At 36.1% G+C, this 26,258-nt stretch overlaps 1 protein-coding gene across 3 annotated transcripts in view; it reads right to left on the bottom strand.

Annotated features, from left to right (window-relative positions):
* PARD3B (par-3 family cell polarity regulator beta) overlaps positions 1–26,258 on the bottom strand; it is a 1,048,345-nt gene that overhangs the window by 904,351 nt on the left and 117,736 nt on the right. For all 3 annotated transcript variants that reach the window (XR_009564558.2, XM_060301965.2, XM_030854060.3), the window contains exon 2: positions 16,727–16,828. Coding sequence is in view for 2 of the 3 variants with exons in the window: in XM_060301965.2 (XP_060157948.1) it covers positions 16,727–16,828 (102 nt within the window). In the remaining variant the exon portion in view is untranslated. The remainder of the gene's footprint in view (positions 1–16,726; positions 16,829–26,258) is intronic.

The raw sequence follows: 26,258 nt of genomic DNA on the forward strand, positions 1-26,258 counted from the left end.
GTTGCATGCACTGTGCAGTTTTTCCTCCCACTTCTGTGCCGAAACAGCTTAACTTTTTAAGTGTCTATGGTCCAAAAAACATTAAAATTGGGCAGCTCTAAATACTACTACATACATAATGACTCACTCCAGTTCTCGGCAGTAATTAGTACTCTGGTGATGAAATGTGCCTCTAGGTTCAAAATTTTATGTTTTGACAGTTGGAATCTTACCAAGCATGAAATGAACCAATAAAAAATTCTTTTTTGTTATCATTCTCTAAGCATTAGGAAAAAATATATTCTCAAAATCTAACAGTAGTAATCTAAGAAAAAATAGTAACCCCCTCAGATTCAAAGGGAGAGTTTTCAAATAAAGAAAAGATAAATGTAAAATATCATAACTAAAAGCCAGGAGAGCAACTTCTATTTAACAGGTAAGTGCATCTCAGTCACCCTCAATTAGCAAAGCAAGATAATAGGCATTAAAATCTTCACGACAGCCAAAAATCTCACAAATAGCATATTTTATTTTCCATCTTTAACTCTTTGATGATCACAGTATTTTTAATCATCTTGAATGGTTCTTCATACGACTGTTTTTATGTAAATATAGTTTTCCCCTCAATATCCTTGCCTCCCAAAGAAAGTAAGTGTGACCCTGACGATATTTCAAAAGCTGGGCTAAGATTTCACTTGTATCAGTGAATATCATGTGTTTTACCTGAAGTAACAAAAGTTACAACCTCAAAGTTTTTACATAAATTGAAAAGTCAGAAGCTTTAAAGGTACTAAGCATTTCTACAAGTCCAAACATATTCTCAACGATACCTGCATTATTTTATTTAAAATTAAAAACACTTATATGATGAAAAGTTCTGAAGATGGACAGTAGTGATGGTGGTACAACAATGTGAATAGACTTGGTGCCAGGGAACTATACACTTCAGAACTGGTTAAAATGGTAAACTGTTATGGGATGTTTTACCACAATAAAAACTTCCCCTTTATGAGCTCTTTAACTTGAAAATCAATTTCCTTACATTTTATTCTGAAACATTTATGCTTTATCTGAAGGGATTTTACAATTCACTTCCTAAACGTATGCTCTGACATCATAGTAACAGGTTCCAACGGGCCTTTTTGATATTTGGCACTTATTCATTAACTTCCTCGAATTTTTAAGGAGCCAAGAAAATTGTCAAAGAAATTACTAGAAATGTGCCTTACTTTATGGCATCAAATTTACCACCATGAAATATGAATCTTCTTTTTAAATTATGCAGTAAAACAGGACAAGCTAGGTGTTATGCAGACATGATCACTCACTGTATGTAGTGGGACATGAGGTGGAGTACAAAAGTACCTCAGTAAGTGATATTGAAACTGTACCCCTCTGAAATGAAATCCATGCTTATAAACTGGTTACTTTTTCATGATTAAGCTAACGAGTTCTGAACTTTTAACCTATATGGGTTTCATAATTACACAGCTTGAAATCCTCATCAGAAAATCCGTCTGCTCCTGAAATTCAAATCATTTTGTAATCTTGAATAATGCATGGCAACTCTACAGAAATTAAAACATTTCGTACAAGAAATTCGCAACCTTTTTTTTTTTTATTTTTGCAAGAGCATAAAGTAATGGAAATAAATTAGTTGTCACTTCCTTCAACTCCCCAGCCCACCCCCTTTCCCCCACACGTCCCATCTCTTTAACAATGTTTTACAAAAACTACATAATGGGTGTGGATTCATGACACAAACACCTTCTACATGAGCCAGTGCAGAGATAATTGAGTTCCAGAAAAATACCATGAGCATGGAAAAATGAACTCCGTGTCTAAAGCACAATGGTTAATAACTTTGGCTTTAGAGATCTGAATTTGATTCCTGACTCAGACACAGACTGGCTCTGTGACAGTGGGCAAAGTCATTTTCCTACGATATCCTCCAATTTTTATACTTAAAATATATCTTGTTTTTAAAATTTGTCTATAGTAACTCCAGTAATTATTAACCACAATTATTAACCAGAATTACAGCAAAAACTCAAACAGAAAGCAAAAAGGATGTTAAAAATCCCCAAACAAGCAGAGAACACTACGCTGACATTACAAATCACCTTTCAGAGAATAAACACATAGAAAAATAATGTGTTAAGTCAAAGAAAAGCAATTGCTGTATCAATTTTGTATGACATGTACTTAACATTTACATTTGAATATGTATATAAAAATTTATACGCCCATTTTTAAATTATAATTACTTCTACTAGATGTGATTTCAGATGATTCTGACATTCTTTGTATTTTACTGTATTCTAAATGTTTTTAACTTAACAAGTATTAACACTTTTAGTAGTAAACAGTTTTAAGTAATTTTACAACAAAGGAAAAAACCTACAAAGGTGCCTCTTCAAAACTCCTATGTCCTACCACCTTTTACTCTTAAAATACTGTTTGTCTTGACACTATCTGTGTGTCACTCAAATGCAACAAGCAAGTCACATATAAAAATTGTCTGGCCTTAGACAAATTCTTAAAGCACTTAGACTATACTTCAAACACTATAACCAAGACACTGGCATTGTCCCAAAGTAAATGGTGAAGAGTATGAAGCGGATGCCAGGTTTTATGCATGCTTGCAGATCCAGATCTAATGGACAGTGAAAGGAGATATTTTAAAACAATGATTTGGCTGAAGTATTAATCAACTAGATGTCATAATAAAAGATTGTGTGTCAAAAATTCAGTCCATGGCTGCATTCCTCTCCTTATATGGAGACACTATCAAATTTTTTAAATATGTTATTTCTTTCATATAAAGTATAATACTGTTAAAATGGTGCTCAGAATATTCCAGACAATTATTTTCACTGTATAAACATTAAATTTTCAAATAAAGTTCTAACTAAAATTTTAAAAATCTCTAAACCCCTAATTATCATGTTTAGTTTTGGTGACATTAGGCCATCAGACTGTATTGTTGAATAAAAGAAACATTTTTCCATTTAAGAGGAAAATACTTAGTTTTGGAAAAATCTAAGCAATATGCTGAAATAAATTACCAGGAAACAGTCTTCCCTAAGCATTCACTTCAATAAATCTGGGGCTCATTTTCAGCTTCTGACTTCCAATGAACAGCAAAAGTTTAAAGAACAGTATCTCAGGATGTTTAATATTCTACTTTTATTTGAATATTCATTTCAAATAACAATGTAGCAAGAAACATAAAAGTTCTCAGTCTAAGTTTTCTTGAAACATGCCGACTTGATAAATTTTCTGTTTTTGTGTGTATACACAAAAGATACTAAAGTTTAAAATTAAAACTTGGCCAACCAAGCATTCCATATATTCATGCATTATATGAGCACAACATTCATCTCAGATTGAAGCCTCATGTCAAGTGCAAAACATTTCGCCCATTATGTTCAGTCACTGCAGTTACATACTTAACTTCCTTAAATAGTAGTTTCCACTTGGGGAAGAGACATCTAAATAGTTTGAGTGTTTATGACTTTGACACTAGGTCTCCTTAAGGAAATGTCAACATTACTTTATCATTTTTCGCTATCACTTTCTTATTCATATTATTCTTTGTTGCTTCTTTTCTTTTGATGCGTATCACAGCATTTCTTTTTTCCAAGTCATCAGCACACTGAAACTGCAAATTATTTTTCTAACCAGTCACGTTCATTCCCCCACCCCCGGCACATACACAACATTCTTATAAATCTGTCTGGAGTCTTTTCCCTCATTTAGCCTTCAGTCTTCCTAAATACACCTAAATAGTCCATGTAGTCTGGGGAAAAGGGCAAGTTCTGCAGCTTGTTCAGAGAACTCTGATTATAACTGCTATGTAGCTCCTTAAGAATGATCATGATTTAAATGTCAATAGAAAGACCACTGTTTTTATACTACATGGATATGAAATGCATTGACTATATCACAAAAAAAAAAAATATTCCCAATGTCCGTGCTCTGAGCACTCTCACTGCCTTAGTGACAGAAAAAAATCCCCATTTGGCCCCATTATGGGACTCAGGGCACCTTGGCAGTCTCTGCGCTGCCCTTGCTACACAAAGGTACCTCTTTAAAACCTGGGTAAGGGAAAGGAGGAGATGAACCATACATCAGGTCAAGGCCCCCCATCTCTCTCCAGATGATTTGAGAAAACTATGATAAATACCAAAGGTCTTCACGGCTTAGGGGAAGCTGGAGTATCACCCACCTTATTGTCTCATGCCATTGGAGAATTACTTAGATTACTATACTGCACTCCAAGTTCTGGCAAATTTCTTAAACTGCCTGAGTTCTGTTTTGTTTTTTAATTTGTTTGCTTTAAACATTTGCTTCAGTTTCTTGATGTAAATATTGTATCTAGTTAAAGAGAAATCCCAATATTTCAAGATTAGCACCAAATGTTTATTGCATGTTGTTAAAATAAAAATTAGGAAGACTAGATCAACAAAGATTCCTAGGAAAGACAGCCTTTGTGTTCCTCTGTAAGACACACAATCGACTTAACTACTTAAGTTTTAAGTATCTAAGAAAGCCAAAACCAGAACTCTTCCTGATTTCCTTATCCCTAAAATATTAGCTGTGCATATATACTTTTTGAAAGAATTAGTAAAGTGAGAATTTATAGGAAACATAAAACTAATAGTTTAATATCATGAATTATTTCCTTCTAGGAAAAATGTAAACAACAATCATGGGTAATAAAGAATTTAAAGAAAATATAATTCTCACTAACTGGAAAAATTCCCAATTAATCTTGCCTATTCAATCTAAGTCAGGCAAACCAACTAATTGAAATATACATTTTAACCTTAGGGGTTTAATTCTTTCACCAACAATTCAAAAAATTCTGAAAGGAAGAAACCAAATAACTTGGCATAACTATGAAATAAATTAAGACAACTTTTCAAATTCATATATAGAACTAAAAGAGGAAAGAACAAATACACCCCAACCAAGCAGGAATAAAAAAGTGTAAAAGTGGAGCCCAAACTCCTATAATTGTGGGTAACAACTGGGAAATTTTAATCTGTGAGTCACAGAAAAATTCAACTGAAACAGGCTTGAATATAAGGTAATAAACGGCTCATGTAATTGGGCGTCCCAATTAGGATGGACTTCAGAGTTGACTAAGTCCACTGGCTCAGAGGCCACGTCCCTGAGACCCCCTGGGTGTTGGCTCTCCTCCCATGATGGTTTCTACCTCATGCTGGAAGCTGTAGGATTGCAGTGGTTCCAAGCCTCAGAATAGGACAGAATTCAGAGGAAACTTCTCCCACGTGATAAAAAGAGCTTTCCCAGAAGGCCTCAGCTTACCTCTCCTTGAGCACCTTTGGCCCAAATAGAATCACATCACCATTCTCAAAGTACAGTTGACCTTTGAAGAACAAGAGTTTGAACTGTGCTGGTCCACTTACACGTGTTTTTTTTCCCCCTAGTAAATGTACAGAGAACTACCTGATCCACAGTTGGTTGAATCCTTAGATGTGGAACCACAGACACAGAGGCCAACTATGGGACTTGAGAATTGATAGATATTGGTATCTGTGGTGGGTCCTGGAATCAACCCCCCACAGATATGGAGGGATGACTGTAATCACTGGTACAGGGAACTGGATCACAGATGAAGGCCCACAAGACTCACCCTTAGAGGTGGGTGGTCATATGAAAAAAAACTATGTGAGGAAGAGACAGACCTGAACAGAACTGGAGTTGCCCTAGGAAGGAGAGAGTAGGAATGGATGCTGGGTAAGCAGACAACACTGCACAATAATCAGCTACATAGGCCGACCCCGTATTTCTAGACTGAAACGCATGCCTCATAGGCTTATAGTTGGCCTGTAGATGGTCTAATTAAACTCCAAACCTAAAAGAAGAATTCCTGGCAAATGTCTGCTCAACTGTTGCTTATATAGTCTCAATGACCAAAAGTCCATGCTTTACAAAGCAGCACATGCTTCACCGAAGAACTAAGTGTTATATTGAGCTGAAATATATTTCCTTACAACTTCTTTGGCCCAACTTCTTGGGACAGCAGTAAGTGAATTTATTCCTTCTTTTCTACGATCATCCAGATATCTGAGGACAGTTAGCAGGCTCCCTTCAATCTTCAAGTGCATCCAGGTTCTGCAGTATTAGCAACATGAGGTAATTCCAATCAATCACCCCAGAGCTTTGTAAAATTTGTATTTAAAGAATGGGCTACTTAGAACACCACATGACATCATGTTAGGTTCATTTCAAACTAATACACAGTGGCTACACTCAGCTAGCCATCTAGAAAATCAAGTTCTCACCCTGTTATCAATTACGGACTATTAGATGCTTCAACTTTTTGTCTATATACAGCTGCATATTTCGCATTGGTGAGCTATGAGAACCATCTCAAATCATGTTATCTTGCAGTCTTTCTGGTCTGCTTATGGTTAAGAATTATGTAAATATGTGTGTTTCACTTGTAACGTATTTTGAATTGAGATTAATCAAGATATTAAATACGAACAGGCTTCTGTGCTATTTTCCTCCTCTGATTAAAGTCTGCACAAGGAGGCTTTCTTCTTTATTGCTAAGGAAATGTCACTTGATCCTTCAAAATTGATTCATAACATCAAAAGAAGGGAAGCTAAAAAGAGAACTTAAAGCAGCAAATAATAAAGTTCAGGAATCCTGCCGAAACTCTGAGTGAAGCTTCAATATTCATGATGGGGAAGTGCGCTTCATCTTTAAACAGAAAAATACATACTTCTAGGACTTTAAAAAGCTTCAATTAAAAAATTTAAGGAAATTAAACATCCGTATTTACTAAAAGTTTATCTGTAGACCTAAGTCATCTGTAAATGTAATTTGAACAAGTACCTCAATAGAAGTGTTATAAACATTAATGTGATTTCAAGAGCAGCCCCCCAAAAGTCCATTACAATGTAGCCAGTTAATAAGATACAGTGAGTTTGAGCGCCTGGAAATAGAAGAACCAGCAAGGTAAAAGGTTAACTAAGAGTTTGGTACAGAGCTATTCCCATGAAACTGCTGAATAGATAATATCTCTTGGTGAAAATACCAAGGAGCTACATAGTTGCTTAAGCTTCATGGGCCACCTGTCAGTACTGAGCATACATCCCTGTTGACCTGTTTCATTTTGTTTCTTAAATCATGAGATTCCAGGTATTCAGGTGTTTTTCTTTCCATAGCTTTATCTTATTTCTTGAGATCTCTCTTACCCTAAAACAGAGACACCCCACCTCCTTCAAAGAGGCACCTAGATCCTTTCCATTTTAAGAAACCTGTTAATCATTAAGAACTAAGTAGTGAACACACACACTCAAATGTTATCAAGGTTCCAGAATCGTGGAAGGTCTGGGAAATTGTCATTATACTGTAGTTTATGCCTTCCTTGTGTGTTACTTGGAAGCTCTGATATCTTTGCTTCCCACCCATTAAACTTCTAAGGGTAAATTCAATCTTCCTCCTTTTAGTTACCTGTCTCTCCCTGTTATTCTCACCTCTGTCCTCTTTCCTAGTGAAAGAGGTCCCTTCCCCCTCATTGAACACCTCACTGGATGACAAGAAGAGAAGACTGTTCTCTTTTCCCATAACCAGCCTCCTCCTCCTTCCAAACTTCTCTCCCATTCCTCTCCTCTGGCTCACTCTTCTTACATCATGGCAAGTCCCTCCTGGACTACAAGTAAACATTTGCTTAAATACCTCCGGACAGCTGCTACAGTGAATAAGGGCAAAAGTGCTAATATTCGCTCGGTACAACATACTTCAAAGTGTTACCAGGTACTTAATTTCATTTGATCCTCCTACCAACTGTGTGTGGTTGGTGGGACAGCAGTAGATGATTTTCAAAATGAGAAAAGTGAGGTTGAAAGAGGTTAGAGTAATAATATGAAAAACCTGGACTCCAACTGCCAAAGCCCCAAGGTCTGCCACATAACACTCTAGAATATTGTTTTAGTAAAGCTGATCTCAGCTAGATACTCAGGGGACGCAACCTGATTAAATTGATACACACTTACCTATTGATGATGTGGTGCTCAATCAGTACTCAGAGGCCTCTATCATTTTTCAAAGAGGATGTTTTATAACTTAAGTAGCTTTGTATTTGGTGTAATTTCAGGTACCTTAATGAGATTGCCATTTGTACCTTATATAATCAAAAGTAGACGTATTTAAAAAATAATAATAATGGTCACATAACTCTTGGGCATAGATACACCTATACAAATAACCTCAAAAGAAGCTATTGCAAGAGAGAACACTAGTAGAACTGGGTCCCATAACATATGGCTAAAGGCATGCTGTAAAGAAAGAAATGCTCATTGATTTTTTTTTTAGAAATACATTTTTAGCTCTGAGGAAAGGATTATTATAATCTCTAGTTTTATTGCCTTTTTCCCTCCAAATTTGAAGTTTTACACATATGTCAAAAATTTTCTTATGTTTTACTTTTGACTGTACTCAAATGCCTAGCTAAATTAACAGCACTATCAAGCTCGATAATTTCTTTCTAACCCCAGTGAAAGCTTTGCACCACAGATGTGCACAGCAAACAAGCACACTCAGATCAAGTATACACACTCCCCACACACACACACCTGCACACAGATTCTCCCTCTCATTCACTCACACACACACTATTGTTGCCAACCAAGGAAGTTGCAGAAGGCACCAGGCCATCACCTGGATTACTTGGCTTTCAGTTACTCTCTCCCAACACCATTTGTCTTTGCCATAATAAGATCACAAAGGCATTGATTCCAAAGTGCTCCTCTGGGATTGAAACATGCCTACAAACTGCATCCTAATAAAACATTTAAAAGACACAACATAGTTTGGTGGAAGAATAAAAGATGGACAATTAAACCTTCAATTCCAGTTATAACTACCACTAACTGAAATCAAACATGTTTATTAAACACCAAACCACAGGTAAGAAGTCCAGGTGTTAAATAATTGAAAAGACTATCCCAATCCTAAAGGAGTATACAAGGCATTTGGAGAGACAAAACTAAGACTTAAGAAGTTAAACCATAATAAAATTCTTCAGAATTTCAAGATGGTAATGGATAAATGTTACTAGGCAATAATATATTTTTTAAAAGACTGCTCAATGATTTCTATAAAATCAGAGTGACAGAGAATTCATTCAGAATTAGGACAGTCTGCAAACAAACTAGAAAAAAAATACAATTTGACCTGGATCTTGAAAGATTGCTAAGAACTGAGCAGCAGGAATACAGTCTTTACATGTATAAAGAATGTTATAATTTCCACTGTATTTTCACATACAACTTCTCAACCTTAACAACGACACTGTGGAAAAAGTTATCATTAATCACTCATTTCATCAAGGGAAAACACTGGCATTTAGAGTAGTTAAATGACTTGCTCAAGACCTGAAAATATTTATACATATACTTATTCACTCAGTTCAGTTATGAGGTACCAGGCACCTGGAACAACAGCAGTGAACAAAACCCAAGACGCTCTCCTCGTGGAGCTTCCATTCTATAACATACAGAATGACTCTTGGACAAGCAGGGTGTAGGGCAAGGACACGCCAGACCAGTGGAACATTAAGCAAGCCATGGAGCAAGAAAGCACATGGTACCTAAGAGAATAATCAGTACAGTAGTTTCTTTCTTGTTGATATTTGAGAAGGTTGAGTTTGAGGAAGACAGTTTGGAGGGATTGGCCTCTGAATACAATGTATGGCCATGAGCTCTAGCCTTGCTTTAGTATACACTGGAAGGAATGGTATCACTTAAGCAATACTTTAAGAATAATGTAATCTACATTAATAAAAGTAGTAATATGTTCATTATAATAGCACCTAACACTTATTGATGACTCACTACAAGCCAGGAACCCTCCTAAACACTTCATGTATTAACTTGTAAAATTAGTACTATTTTAGCTCCAAGTGCCCATGAGGAAACTAAGGACAAGAAGATTAAGTAAGTTGCCCAAAGCCAACAGATAGCAGAGCCAAGAGATGAACTGACTCTGCCTGTCCAGAATCCAAACTCTCAGCCACTCTGTGTCCCAGTGCACCTGTGGCAAAGAATAGTTGAAGGGTGTAGAGGGAGAGAAAAGTCTACAAATTCCTTATCAACTAAGTAACTCGGCCTGAGACTTTATTTTAGATTTAAATGTGGTAGCTGCAGACATGCAAAGAGAGGAACATGAATCACGTTAAAAGAATAAACTGGATTAAATATTTTTTAAATAACTGCAAGTTCAAGCCTGGAAGACTAGGAGACTATGCTCTTATTGACAGGAATAAGGAAGTGAGTGGAGGAAACCAACTTGGAGCAGGAAATTGAGCAGTTTTGATCCGAACCAGATGTTATCAGGATCCCAGGGAGGAAATGCAGAACTGGACTCAGCAAAGAAATCAGCTGGAAATATGGAGCCCTGTAACCTATTCTTGGTTCAGATATTTCTCCTTTGCAAGATGATGGGGTTAGGATACATGACTGCTGAGGTCTCTTCTGGTTCTATAATTCTGTAATTTTGTAATTCTATAAGCAGAGAGTACTCTTTAAAAGTTTGAGATGGAATTTCTTGGTCAAGATAATCCTTTTGGACTTCTGCACTTATTTCTGAAATATTCTCTGAACTTCCTCCCAAAGTGCTTTCAAAACTTCAACAACTGTGAGCCAAAGAAAAACAACCCCAAAATACCATATTCTGATTTGTTAAAAATCAAGGGCCTGAAATAGGTGTTTCTCCTTGAAATGGAATTTTAACAGGCAAAATTAGGACTGAAAAATGAAGTAATTAATACAGGCCTTTTTTTTTTTTTTAAGGAGTCTAATTTAGAATCCTCTATCCCCAGAAAAACACAATACATCTCAAACTGTTCAACTACATACTGCAAAAGTCATATACTTTATTACCACTAGCCAATAACCTTGCAACCAGTGAACAGGAAGATGGGAAGAAGCCTAAACAAAAACAGAGTTTTTTACAAATGCAAAGATTTTGCTTTAGCCCTTCTAAAACTTACAAAAGCATATGTAATCATCAGTATGGTTACTGACCATGAAGAAATAACAACCACTAGTTGAAATATAAACCCTGGTTGTACTCTCCACGACTGTGTCTGTGGGTTGTACTAAAAATACAGTAAAAATACATCATCAGGAAGTATGTCCTGTGAGCTGGTTTCTAGATAGCTGGGGACTCCACAAGAGGGCAACAGAGTGTTCTCAGAAAACAATGTGGGCTTAAGGACTGAGCGTCTGCTTTTAGGTCACTAGTTCACTGTGCGAACCAGTCTACAGTTCAAAACCACATTAGATCCCTGAATGCTTCTTGTACTATTAAACAATATGTCCTGATAAAAGCATTCTCATTTTAAAATTAGTCATATTGGCACTTTCAGTTCTCAAATATTAATCTAAATGTTTTATCATATCTTCCTATAAAACTATTAAACAATGTAATAACATTTAAACAAATTTAAGGTTTTTAAAAAAAGTTAAAATGTACTATAAAATAGTTTGATATTTTAGTATTTAAATTTTAAACATTTAATGGTTAAATCAAAACACACAGGTAAAAACTGCACTAATCACACTATCAAAATATTATTATTGATGTAACAGTTAACATTTGAGTGCTTAACTATATACCGTACTGGACTTAAAAGTTTTTATAGTTTATGTCGTTTTCCTACACTGACCCTGTAAAACTAACTTATGTCCATTTTACAAATGGGTAAATCAAGAGTGAAGAAACATGCCCAAGCACACACAACTAATAAGGGATAAAGCTGAACTGAAACTGTAATATCTGAGGACCAGATTTCACAGGTGACCCAGGGGGCCAACCCGCCCTCGCTGGAGTCCAGGAAAACCACTGGCGCCTCTCCAAAATGAACCCCTATGATAGTCAAAGACAGAAACATTCTCCCTATGCACTTTACCACATAATTTTACTTTCGTATATTTAATAAAACCATGGCAGTAATCCAGTTTACATAATAGAAGTTATACATTGCCATATTTCAGTATTGTATTGCAATTGTGTTCTACAACCAACTCAAGAAATAATAAAGACAATTAACCAGGAAAACAATCATTAAACAAGTTCAATACTCAGAGGTTCTCGCACTCGAAAAATATGAGTGAACATTAAGCGTTGCAGTGGCTTATTAAGCATCAGTCTTCAGATTTCTTAGGGCCTTTACATATTGCAACGAGAAACTGATGAGTATTACACAGCTCTTGGGTATGGCATTGAAATGACTGGCATACAAGAAAGACAATAGCCTAACTACCAAAATGTTTAACATCCAGGGCCCCAAAGAGTGAAGGCTCACCCAATAAATTAAGAATCAATTTGTGATAGATTTTGGAAGGAATGCAAAGAGCAATCAACTGATCTGAAGTATATTTTCCTTGTCCTACAGGATATTAAAAGCCGAGTTAGTATTAAACTTGAGAAGACCACCATCACTTTAAAAGTTTAAAATAGGATAAGAGACAGTGTATTACCGTCCTATTGCTGCTATAACAAATCACCTCAAACTTATTGAATTCAAACAAGGCAAATTTATCTTACAGTTCTGGAGGTGAGAAGTCTGAAATGGCTCTCATTGGGCTAAAATCAAGGTGTCAGCAGGGCTGTGCTCTGACTACAGGACAAGCTGTTCCCTTGCCTTTTCCAGCTTCCAGAAGCTGCCTACATTCTTTGGCTGCATTTTCAAAGCCAGCATTGTCCAGTTGATACTTTCTCACACTGTATGTCTCTAACCCTGACTCCCCTGCCTTCCTCTTTTATTTATAAGGATCCTTGTGTTTACATGTAAATATTCCAAGATAATCTCCTCATTTTAAGGTCTTTCACTTAATTACATCTTCAAAGACCCTTTGCTATGTAATATAGATACTCACAGGTTCTGAGCATTAGGATGTCTAATGTCTAATTAGAACATCTTTGGGGGCCCTCCCTACCGCAAATAGCACAGAATATAGTGTCCTGCATATAGTGCACACTATATATGTGAAACTGCACATAACGGTTAGGCTCCAAATGTATTCTACTAGTCCATTTGGAATTAAACTGTACCTGTAATCCAGATCCTGGAAAAGGAGCTACGAAAGACCACAACAGGGGTAGAACTGGCAGGGCTTTGCACTAAATTAGATGCAGGCTGCAGGCACAGAGAGCTGGAGTTAACCATACATGCATGGCATACTAGTTCTGAATTAATTTTGTTATTCTCCATAGTCCTATTACATATCTTTTCTTAACTATGGTGGTAACTGTGTAAAAGTTTATGATTGATGAATTTTCATAATTAGAAATCACACATAGAGGGCTTCCCTGGTGGCGCAGTGGTTGAGAGTCCGCCTGCCGATGCAGGGGACACGGGTTCGTGCCCCGGTCCGGGAAGATGCCACATGCCGCGGAGCGGCTGCGCCCGTGAGCCATGGCTGCTGAGCCTGCGCGTCCACAGCCTGTGCTCCGCAACGGGAGAGGCCACAACAGTGAGAGGCCCACGTACCGCAAAGAAAAAAAAAAAAAAGAAATCACATATACAAACACCCAACACACTGCCTTGGCGTATTGTAGAAGAACAAAATAGAGTGTGAAAATTTAAATTCTAGGTTCCAGAGGCTGAATCTGCCACTTACTACCTGTGTGATCTTCGGCAAGTGACTTTCAATTTCTGTGTTCTCAGAAATTAAAAATGGGGATCATACATAGCTCTTGCCTGCAGAGTTGCTCTAAAGATATGTAAGTGCCAGAGCCATTCTGGGCCACTGTCAGCGTTCAATGAAATGTTAAGTCATTACTAGGTGAACTAAGTCAGCAGCCTTGAGCATCCAGAGAAGAGACATGTAAAGTTGTAAATTCCTAGTTATCCCCCAGAACTTGAAGCAGACTGATACATAAACCTGAAGAAACTTGAGAATGACGGTCACAAATAGTTAAGTTTTAGCACCACATTTTGCACAAATACTAGTTATCATAAGATGCAAAATGCCAAAGCTGCTCCAGTAATATTTTGGCAAAATACAGGCTAGAAATAGTGCAACATGGCAAAAACTTGTTTCTCCTGTGAAGGGGCTCTAATGGGAAATCAAGTTAAAATAAAACAAAACCTGCCCAAAGAGACACCGCATATGCATTATGCACTGTGTTGGCCAAAGGAATAACAGAAGACCACTTGCAGCACCAGAAATTTTGAGAGTCATTTCTTTAGAAAATCAATTAAACCTATTAGCCCCTTGTCTGATTTTTAAGTAGAATACCATCTAACCTCTAACCTCAGTCTCTACTGCAGTGTACTGGTTGGCTTTTTCATACACTACATAAACGGCTTCAGCCTACACTGCTCTCCGATTCTAAGTTTCTGTTTTACCTGCCTCATCCTTTCCAGCTAGGCCTTCAGTGGTTCCTAATGGTGTTTCTCAACTGCAGTCAGAGTCTTTCCTAGAGCTGAGGTATGTGAGCTTTAGCACAAGGATTACGTACATTCACCCATGTCTCTTTGCGCTTCCTTCTCCATATATTCTAAATGTAAGAGATGATTAGGTAACCAAATTGAAAAAGAGGAGAATTGTAGTTTTATCCAAGCTCAATACTATCTCAAAGGATCTTGGGAGAGTTTGAAATGTCACTAAACAACCACAAGCATCATATATAATTACTGCTTAATCTAAAATGACAAAAGGTTAAAAGGGCTGGCAGAAACTTCTTTCCACGCTAGACAAATGGACTATAAGGAAGTTAAGACTGCAGAGAGAATGTCAGAAAAAAATAAATAAGTAATGCTGTTCTTTTCACTTACATTATTTTAAAAAATTAAAAATGAGAGTACAATTATTTCTGGTAATATCAAAAGTGTAAATTCTTACCAACTCTGAAGAACAATACCAATTAGGCTTCATGTAGCTGTGTTAAAGCAGGTTAAAGGAATGGGTAAACCTGTACCCAAACAGTACTCATTCTTTGCTAGGATTTTAACTGACCATCTCACTTTTCTACCTTATTTAGTAATGGTGGTGAAGTCCTTTTAAAAAAGGTTATACATAATAAAGCTGTTTCTGTGTCTAGTAAATGAATTATGGTTACAAAGTACAATGCCAAGGTAGTTAAAAATCATTCTCTATAGGACAAATGATTTCCCTGGGCACTGTTCATGGAATCATCCATTCTGGAATGAGCTCTTGGATGAGGCTGGGATAAGTAAGACATTCAGCCCCTTCTTAAACCTGCCACATTTCAGCTTTTCATTTTAATACACTGGACTTCAGTGACACTGGAGATGGGAAGACCTTCTTCATTAATAAACAACCCAAATACCCAGAATATTTCTAAGGAAGAAGGTAGCTGTAAAGAAGAAAAAAGTAAAAAAGGGAAAAACAGAAGTGAAAGTCCTCTTCTTGTGTTGTGAAGGTAAATACTACATTATTTACCACGAGACCAAAAAATAAGAAGTGTGCATCAAAATCACAAACAGCAAGAATCAACTGTAGAGAGGAAAGCTTTCTTTTTTGCTCTAACTCAAGTGTTCTTTGAGAATCCAGTTTGGATAAAATATTGTACCCGATATTATTAATACAAGGATCAAAAGGGAATTAATATCTCCCAGTCTGTGCCCTCTAGGAGCTTACAATCTATTTCGGGAGATAAGTTCCTTATGAAATGGCTAATTAAAATGCAAAGCAAATGAGAGTTGAATTCCAACAGAAAACAGGGAAAATAAATGTATAGAATGTCTGCAAAGACTAATGTAAATTTCAATGGTCCACAAAGATCTTATGGGAAAGGAAAAATGCAAATTTTATCTAAGTTCAATAAAGCAGTTATTTATATTCCAATCCAGTTGATTAAAACACACAAATACCCCTACCCCACCGCCCCGAGATCACATAAAAATACGGAGAAACATGTTTACAGACTTAAATTAGCCTAGTACTAAGAGCCTAAGGATGCACAGCAGAAGAAACTTAGAAGCAAGGATCTTTCAGGGAAAGCTGCAGTTCAATTCTGGAGAACACATTAGCCATTGATCAGAGAGCCCCAACACAGATGCAGTGAAAAACGATATATCTCAACAGCATAAGCCAGTGTATTGCATCTGAAGAGTTTAGTTTTACACCTTTTTCAGTTTAGCATCAGAAGATTAATGCCATTAAAACAAGATAATTGCAATGGGATTATTCGCAAGTAAGTGGCAAAACATGTTCAAACTTTTTGAAATATTCAAGTCAGCGTATTTCACTGTAGCAATAAAAACAAAAACTACCACTCAAGATAGTTGCTTGCCAGCTACTTTAAGGAAAGTCTTCACCACAGTTCTTCCCAAGACTTTGCTCTTCATCGTATACTCTCCTTTGAAACACATTCAAATCTCAGGCATTAAGTTGAATACTAACGGGCCAAGAATAAACTCCAGAGCCAACAATGACAATGAGAACTCCAACAGCTTCAGAGCCTGACACTAATTTACTGAGGCGTATCAGGAACTCTTGGGAATGAAGTATCTACTAATTAGACCACCATGAACAGACTCCCAAACCTTGACAAAGTTTTTCCCAGCATCTGATGATGAACTGTGATTTATGGGCTGTCTAGGTAAAACTCGAACAGATGGTATCTTTTAACAATAATTGACACATGAGTTTGTTAAGGATCTCAATCACTGGAAAAACATGTGGCTCTACAGAGGAAAACAAAGAAGAACATTTTTAGAGTCATCTACCTTATCTTTGTCTTCAACGACATCTGCCAAGACATCATCTGGATCCAGGATTCCTCCATCTGTGTATTCTAAGTGATGAATCTTCACCCAGTAACCAGGATCCTGTGGTAGAATAACCAAGAGGTTTCATGACTAAAACCTTTTTTAAAATGTAAAATACATTTTAATTTTTAAAATGGACTCCTTAAAAATATGCTCTAGCAATAATAAAAGTTTTAAACACCTAAAACAAATGTTATCTGTTTATTGGCATAAATCTGTGGCATGTTTATCCTGTTTAACTTAAGTCAGTAAATCAATGTATACATATTTTATCAGTTTTCCTGGAAGATAAATTGCAATGGAAAAATAAATTGCCCCAGCCATTTGTAAAGCATATTCAAGGAATTTTGAATAACCTTCACTTTAGGTAATCCCAAGAATAATCTGGACAAAGAAAGATCTTCTCAAGGGTACTTTCCGAAATTGGGAATTAGAAATTCAAACAGATTCCTAAAGCTGTAGGAAAAAAATCATAAGGCAGAAATCTGTGATGGTAATAACTATCACCTCGGATATACAAACGCAATGAGAGGACCAACATCCTCTTCAACTCTTTTTATCTCTGTGCTGTGCACATATTCTCAACTCTAAGATTGGCAATGACATCTGGAGCAAGAACTCCAGCCTGGATTTCCAGTCCCTGAAGCACGGCAGCAACTAGAACAATGTTCACAGTCAAACAGGGGCGGAGGGTGGTGGCATCGCTGAATTGGGGTAGTGATTTAGGAGATTTCCAAGTATTGCTTTTTAAAAATTGCTTAGGAGTGTAAAGCTTAAGGAAAGGAATTACTTTCTCAAAATTTGATATGTAGCTAGATACTCTGCTCTGATCCAGCTCAGTTACTTATATACTGCCTATTTCTGGAAAAGATATGAAAGTGATCCATTATGACAATAAGAACATGAATCAATGAATGAAGAAAAACATTAGTACAGTTTTTACCAGAATACCCAAGCTATAATCAATTTGGTTCTGTGATGCTTAGGAAGTCCCTCAATGTGGGAAACTTTTGAGCTATGGGCACCCGGTATCCACTATAGGAATAGATACCAGTTTGCGAGAAGACATAACAGTTTTCCTGGGATAAAGCTCTAAACCTTTACTACATGAATCTTTGTAAAGGGTAAGCCCTAATATAACCCTCAGAATTCAATTGTAATTTTGGAAAAACTAATAGAAATGGTTGCTATTTGGCCTTCACTGTAGCTGTCCCCCAGTAAAAGGCAAGGACATACTATTAAATAATAATTTTTTAAATTTTATTGTATTTATTTTTTTATACAGCAGGTTCTTATTAGGTATCCATTTTATACATATTAGTGTGTATATGTCAATCCCAATCTCCCAATTCATCAATAATAATTCTTTTAAAGCAACTATTCAGAGGGCTACTGATATGCGGCTCAAGTACACAGCTTTTCAGTAATCAACTTGATAAAGTGATAGGCTTAAAACATCTGAAGGAATCCTCCTTAGGTAATCTTTCAACATTTCAAAATTAAGTTTTCTATAGAGCATCTAAAGAGCTCTAAGATTCCAAATAGAATGAAAGGAATTTATTTTGTTTCTAATACTAGGCTTATAGGTGGAAACACTAATGATTTATTAGGAAACAGCCCAATTCTATTTTGCCCACATAGAGATCACAAAGATATAAGCAGTGACTATACAACCAAGTAAGAAAAGCATCCATAGCTCTGATTCTTTAATCAAAGAGCTCTGCCAACACAAGGATAATTGTGCTATAAAAGGTAAGCTAAGTACAACAGACTAGATTCTAAATAGTGAAGATACTCTGGTAGACAAAACACTGGGATATACAGAAAAGAGAGCAAAATAAAACTGCCCCCACAATCTTTGGGAATTATCTTTTTTAGTCTGGCCATGCTACAAGCAATGTACTTCTCCAAATCTACGCAGGACTTCTGGCTGAAACCTATAGAATATTGCATTTTTCCTTATAAAAAATTCTTCTTACATAGTGTTCCATTTCATTAATTTCCAGAGTTGGGTTCTGATATATTATAGCTGTACAGATGAAATCTGTTGATTGTAACCATGTTTATAAAAGGTGATGTATTCTAAAGAGTGTGCTTTTTTATATTCAATCTTTTAAAATCAGACATCAAGTTGTCTGCTTTCTTCTCATACTGTTTGGAAAAGCAGATTTTATCACCTGAGACTAAGGTAAACCCCCAACGACTGCGGTATAAGGTATACCTCTCTTCCTGCCCAGAGAGATGAAAACCAAAGACTCAGATTTAAACTAGGGAAACTCAGGAAATAGCAGGGGACAGGATCTGATCAGTGGCAAAGGGGACAGCAGACAAGTTGGCAGCAAGATGGGTTGTTAAGTCACATAGCATTCCTCCCTCACACACACTTGTAGGATCTAAGACCTGGAAATCAGGCACAGGAGTTGAAACTAAGATATTTATCTCCAGTTTTGATTCAAAAGAGTACAGAACTTAAGTTTTACAAACTTATAATCAAGTGAAAAAGTAATCTGATACATTTTGGAATCGTATATTCAAATTCAATCTGAAAAAAGATTTTAAGTGAGCTACATGGTGCCGGAACATAAGACGACTCTTTGCAATTTTAACTCTGTTCTACACTGGAACGTATAAAATGGCTTTATCAAAGGAAAGAGTAGGCCAATGACGAGCACGCATCTAACACTGAACAAAAACTGACAAGCTGTGTGAATGCAGTCTCAGAGTTAATATTTCACACATCAAGAGAGGTATATCAACACAGTATGTACCAACTGTGATTCTGTCCCCATGGCGTTTTGGCCATGGTGCTATAGATCACTTTAATGAAGTATACACAATATTAGCAGCCAACAAGCCATCATAAGACCATAAATTTACCCTGACTACTTTATGCATGTAAAAATTTCAACCATTACATCACAGTCAACATTTTGCGTTTCATTTACTTGGTTTTATTACCACCATGAATAAAATTGATCAAACACGAAAAGATGTTCACATATATGTCTTCGTTCACCCAATTAATCACTTGGAAAAGTTTACTCTATTTTTCATAATAGTGACATTTAATCTACCTTTATATTATACGAATGTCTATAATATGCATAACTTTTAAATTATTTTGAAAATAAAGTATGTGTGCTATGCAATAAATCGTATTACTTACACTCCTAGATCATTTAAGTATTGAAAAATAACATAATATACATTATGTTTCCTCTACTTCTGATAGTATCTTATCCATTTTTTAAGTAATGCACAGTTAACTTAAACCCTACTGGAATTTGAAAACTAAAAATAGTCTACAAGGATGAATTGGAAAATGGGAAAAAAAAAAAAGGTATGCACTATGGAAAGAAGACAGTTACAGGGTACTTTTAATGATCAATGTAGAAATTGTTCCAAACACGTATTGATATTAACAGCAACAAATATCTTTCACTGTGGGCAGATGACATAAAATTTGACCCCATACCCTAGAAAATGTATAGTACCCAAAGTGTCAAAGAATAGTAAACTTCCATCTGCAATGTGTAGAGGAGTAGACTGGAAAGCCAGATACTACAATGTTGTGACTACCAAGCACTGAGATTATGTCAATGATCAAGAGAGGGTTTCTCAGCAAAATGCCTCTGGTACAAGAGAAAAGTAGCCTGCGTGGCAGCAAGGTCCCAAAGTGAGGAGAGTGCTGTGAAGGAAAAGCCAAAAGGTGGCAAAGGGCTGTGTTTATGAGTGGGCTGTGTTTACAGTGCTCAATAATGTAACTAGGTTCTTGGTGGCTTCACGTTTTCACAAGAAATATCTTACCCACTGGAACGTAAGAATAATTATAAAATGGAAGTTAATAGAAAATTAGAATTTTCCTTGTAGAATTTAACTTCATGAACTTGGTGGGATGTATCCATAAAATGAGATTTCACCATTTTCATCATTATCTTCATCATTATAGCAGATCATTTGTTTTAGTGCCTACTACAGGCCAGGTGCAATAGGCACTGCGTGTTTTATAGGGTTAACTCGTTTATCTTCCAACAGCCTCATCAAATAGTTATCAACCCATTTTACAGATGAGGAAAACAAGGCATGAGTAGGTGAACTGACTTACCGAAGGTCAAATGCTTCCTAGACAGCAGAGCCAAGATGCATTTTTTAAACATAGAAAATCTTTTAGATTAAAGAACTTAACAAAAAGCACAATTACCCAAGAAGGGGATCAGATCCATTTCTATCTACTAAGTATATGGATCCACGCAAGTCGTCATTACTCTGGGCCTCTGTTGCTTCATCATTAGTGAACCTGGAGGCTCTATGGCCCTCTGCATAGGGCACCACACGGAGGTCAAAGTGTAGAGGACACAAAGGGGCAATAATGGAAGGCCCCAGAGCCTTTGTGTTAGTGTATCCAGTGTTTCACAAGTGAGAGAAGCTTCAGAGCATAACTGCTCATAATCATGAAATCAAAGGTTTGGGAAGCAGTGGGGAAAAAAAGAGTAGAAAGGGAGCTTGAGGTGTCAGGTTGGATAGAGAATTATGAAGCTTTTATGTGCATGCACATTTTAACTAACTACTTCTATCATAATCCTCTGGGGTTACTCTCCCTTCTACCCAAGACCAAAAGAGAACCAGATGCCCCAGAATGCACCCAGGAAACACAGCAGTCAGAGCAGGCCTGGAGACTATTGGGACAGGCAGAGAGCAGGAGTCTCTGAATAACCAACCACAGACAGCGTAGGGAAGAAGAGTTCCCAAAAATGATGCCTGAGCAAAACCTAGCAGAGCAGTACTGACACCTGAAAGGAAAGAATTAAGCCAGAAAGAGCAGTACTGACTACAGAGATTATTATGAGCTGGCCCTGACTTCAGAAAAGGCCTCTACCTTACTGAGATACATCAAGCACAAACTTGAGACAAGATTAGGAGGGGAATATGAGCTGATGTCACTTTAATCAAGTATGTTTCCAAAGAATGGGACCAAGGGTTTTTATGCTGGGCTGCAAGTAATAATACCTGGTGAATTCAACAACAGAATTATAAACTTCAATTTATATATAAAGTGAAGGTGAGTCAATCAATCTGTAAGTTCATTTCCAGTTTTAAAAATCTATGATCCTACAAACAGAAATTTGACATTGCCATGCTAACATCAGATAAAGGAGACTTTAAGAAATATTACTAAAGGTAAAGAGGGACATTTCTTAATAATATAAGGATCAATCCAACTGGAAGAAAACAATTCTAAATCTGCATTACACAACATAACTTTAATACATATACTGCAAAAATGGACAGATATTTAAAAAATACACAAATTCACAATCACACTGGGAGACTTTTGATAGGAAATAAAAGTCAGTAAAATATAAATCATCTGAACAGCACAGTTAACAAAGTAACCTCATCTATTTATATCACATATATACAAAACATTATACCACAAAAGACTAGAAAACACATTCTTTACAAGTACACATGGAATATATACCAAATTTCAGAAGTCTGGAATCATTCAGAATATGATCTCTGATCATAGTGGAATCAATTACAGAGAGAGATCTCGAAAATGCCTGGCTGTTTAGAAATTAAGAAATAAAGTTATGAATAATACATACATAAAAGATAAATGCAGTTAGAAAATAGTTTATAACTTAAAAATAATTAAAATGAAAAATGTGGGATGCAGCTAAAGCAGTGCCCAATGGAACAGTTATAGCCTTTACTGCACATATTAACAAAACAGAAAAGCTAAAGTCAAGAAGCTAGAAAAGAACAGCAAAGACGGAAGGAAATAAAGAGCAAAATAATCAATGAGTTAATAAATATAAAACAAATATAAATCGAAGTTGGTTCTATAAGTGCCTTGATAAAATTGATAAATACCTAGCAATACTGATAAAGAAAAAAAGAGAAAACATAAATTTCCAGTATTAAGACGGAAAAAGATAAACAATACCATCATAGATCTCACAGTAAGACGATACTGCAAAAACTTTTAGACCTCTAAAATTGACAACTTACATAAAATAGGCAAATTCTTTGAAAAATATAACTTGCCAAAACTGACAATAAAGAGAAAATATACATGGAAAACAGTACAGAAGTTCCTTAAAAAACTAAAAATAGAGCTACTATATGATCCAGCAATCCCACTCCTGGGCATATATCCAGAAAAGATGAATACTAATTCAGAAAGATGATACATGTACCCCAATGTTCATAGCATCACTATTTACAATAGCCAAGACATGGAAGCAACCTAAGTGTCCGCTGACAGATGAATGGACAAAAGAGATGTGGTATATGTATACAATGGAATACTACTCAGCCATAAAAAAGAATGAAATATTGCCATATGCAGCAACAATGGATAACCCTAGAGATTATCATACTAAGTGAAATAAACCAGAGAAAGACAAATATATGATATCGCTTACATGTGGAATCTAAAAAATAATACAAATGAACTTATTTACAGAGTAGAAACAGACTCACAGTCATAGAAAATAAACTTATGATTACCAAAGGGGAAAGTGGGAGGGGAGAGATAAAATAGGATTATGGGATCAACAGATACACACCATTATATATAAAATAGATAAACAAGGATTTACTGTACAGCACAGGAAACTATATTCAGTATCTTGTAGTAACCTATAATGGAAAAGAATCTGAAAAACGTATATATGTATAATTGAATCACATTGCTGTATACCTGAAACTAACAGAATATTGTAAATCTACTTCAAGAAAAATATATATATAAATTAAAAACAATTTAAAAAATGAATTTACTATCTTAAAATATTCCCATAAAGAAAATATCAGGCTCATATTACTTCACAGATAAAATCTTCCTAATGTTTAAGGAAGAAATAGTGTCGATAAAATACTTCTGAAAACTAGAAAAAGACTTTTCCCATCTCGTTTTATGAGGACAGCATAACACTGATAACCAACACCTTACAAAGACATTACAAGAAAATTATAAAAATTTGCATATGGACACATATCCAAAACTCTTAAATAAAACATTTGTAAATCAAATTCAGTGATGTTTATAAAGGATAATACATCATAACCAAGTGGGATTTATTCCAGTAATGCAAGAGTAGTTGAAAATCAAAACTCAACCAAGGTTATTCACCAAATTAATTGGGGAGAATAAGGATAAAAATTATATGATCACCACAATGAATGTAACACAAGCAGGTGAGAATATTTACCACCAATTCACAATACCTTCTTAGCAAACAAGGTGAACCTTTAACTAAACAAGGCAAGAAAAAAATTTTTCAAGGGTAACAATTATAATAGCATCAAAAATATCAAATATCTAGGAATAAGTCTAACAAAAATGTGTAAAGTGTCTTATGCTAAAACACAAAATATTAGGAAAAATTAAAGAAGTGTTTCATGGATTGAAAGACTCAGAAGTGTGAAGATTTTGATCCTGCCCAAATTGATACGGTTAGGGTTAGGATTGTGAGAATTTGGGACACTCAGAATTCTCAGACCCTAATGATATAAGTATAAATTTATACAGTTATTTTGGAAAATACTGGCAGTATCTGAACAACAGAACACTGCATAGAGCTGAACATAAACATCCACATAGCTTTGTAATTCCACTCCCAGGTATGTATCCAGAAGAAATGAGTATATAGAATTACCAAAAGACACATAGTAGAACATTCATAGCAGCATTATTCCTAATACTTAAAAATCTGGAAATAACGCCAATATTCATCACCAGTAGAATGGACAAATACCATGTCCATGCAATGGAATACTAAACATCAACACGAATAAACAAACTACAATTTTACACAACAATATGGGTGAACCTCACAACACAGCATTGATCAAAAAGAGACTAATACCAAAAGAATTACATACTATATAATTCCTTGTATAATAAGCTCAAAAACAGGCTGTACTAATTCACAGTGTTAGAAGTCAGGAGACTGGTTACCCATGAAGAGGAGAAGGGCAGTGAGTGAAAGATACACAAATATTGCTTCTGGAGCAATATTCTATTTCTTGATGTGTATGCTGGCTACACTTATTTGTACACTTTTCTGTATTTGTGTTATACTTCTAAAACTTTACATAAAAATGAAGCTGTGACAAAGCGAGAGAGAGGCATGGACATATATACACTACCAAATGTAAGGTAGATAGCTAGTGGGAAGCAGCCGCATAGCACAGGGAGATCAGCTCGGTGCTTTGTGACCGCCTGGGGGGGGGATAGGGAGGGTGGGAGGGAGGGAGATGCAAGAGGGGAGAGATATGGGAACATATGTATATGTATAACTGATCCACTTTGTTATAAAGCAGAAACTAACACACCATTGTAAAGCAATTATACCCCAATAAAGATGTTAAAAAAAAAAGAAACTTTTTACTTCAAAAACTGATTTCTTTTTTCAAACTGAAATACCCAGTGGTTCCCTTCACACACGACATCTCTACAGACAAACAAATGCAGATCACTAAAAAGCTGTTTAGAACAAGTTTCCTTAGAAGTAAAAGAACAAATCCTAAGGCAAATAAATGTAGGAGTCCCCACAGATGGGGAAGCCAGATTACCCCACCAACAGAACAGGCAACTCAGTGACCACCAGTTACTCAAAACCTCTAAGACCTACAGAGGTGGCTTAGTGGACCACGGGCTTCAATGAGCTGACAGTGTGACAAGTCAGTGAGAAATGTTACACGTGTCTCAGGCTGTGATAGAGGTACTGTGTCCAGAACAGAAGAGGTAATAATCTCATCCTATGCTAACGTGGTCACCCCACATTTAAAATAGGTTTTCAAATTTTATTGAGATAATTATTAACAAGCTGGAGAGCATGCATGTGGGGTTCCGTGGAAGTAGGGTAGCCCCCTCATCAAAACACATAATTTAGGTTTGTTTAAACAAAGGGAAAAATTTCACAATTTCAAACACAGTAGGACCACAGTTTACAAGGCACTGAGCTCTTGATACTCAATAAGGCAAAAATCTCTTATGGTTAAAATTATCTTTGAAAATCTTTCAGGTTAGTCTCCAATATGATATCTTCCTATCCCTTTTCAGTCAGTCTAACACTACTTATTTTTCATCCAGGACTAGAGCATATTATCACCTTTTCAGTTAAGCACCGAAGTATCTGGATTATGTTGGAGATCATTTTCTGTGAAAATGCTTATCTTAAGTATTTAGAATCACACTCAGGCCAGAGATAGACTCACTACCATAAGCACATGTGAACTGAAACAACAGAGGTGGTAGCAGAGTCTCTCATTTCATGCTTCCTCTGGGATATGTGCTCATTGCTCATACAAGTTACATTAGCTATTGATACATTACTCAACTTATCCCCCTTTTTCCTTGGTTGAGCTTTTACAGGCTAATCTGTGAAATTTAAATGACTGTATGAGACTCATCAAATCCAAAGGCTGTTACATACAAGAAAGATTTGACTTGTTCCGTACTGCTCCAAAAAAGTTG

The sequence above is a fragment of the Globicephala melas genome, chromosome 7 (genome assembly GCF_963455315.2).
Source record: "Globicephala melas chromosome 7, mGloMel1.2, whole genome shotgun sequence".
Taxonomy (NCBI): Eukaryota; Metazoa; Chordata; class Mammalia; order Artiodactyla; family Delphinidae; genus Globicephala; species Globicephala melas.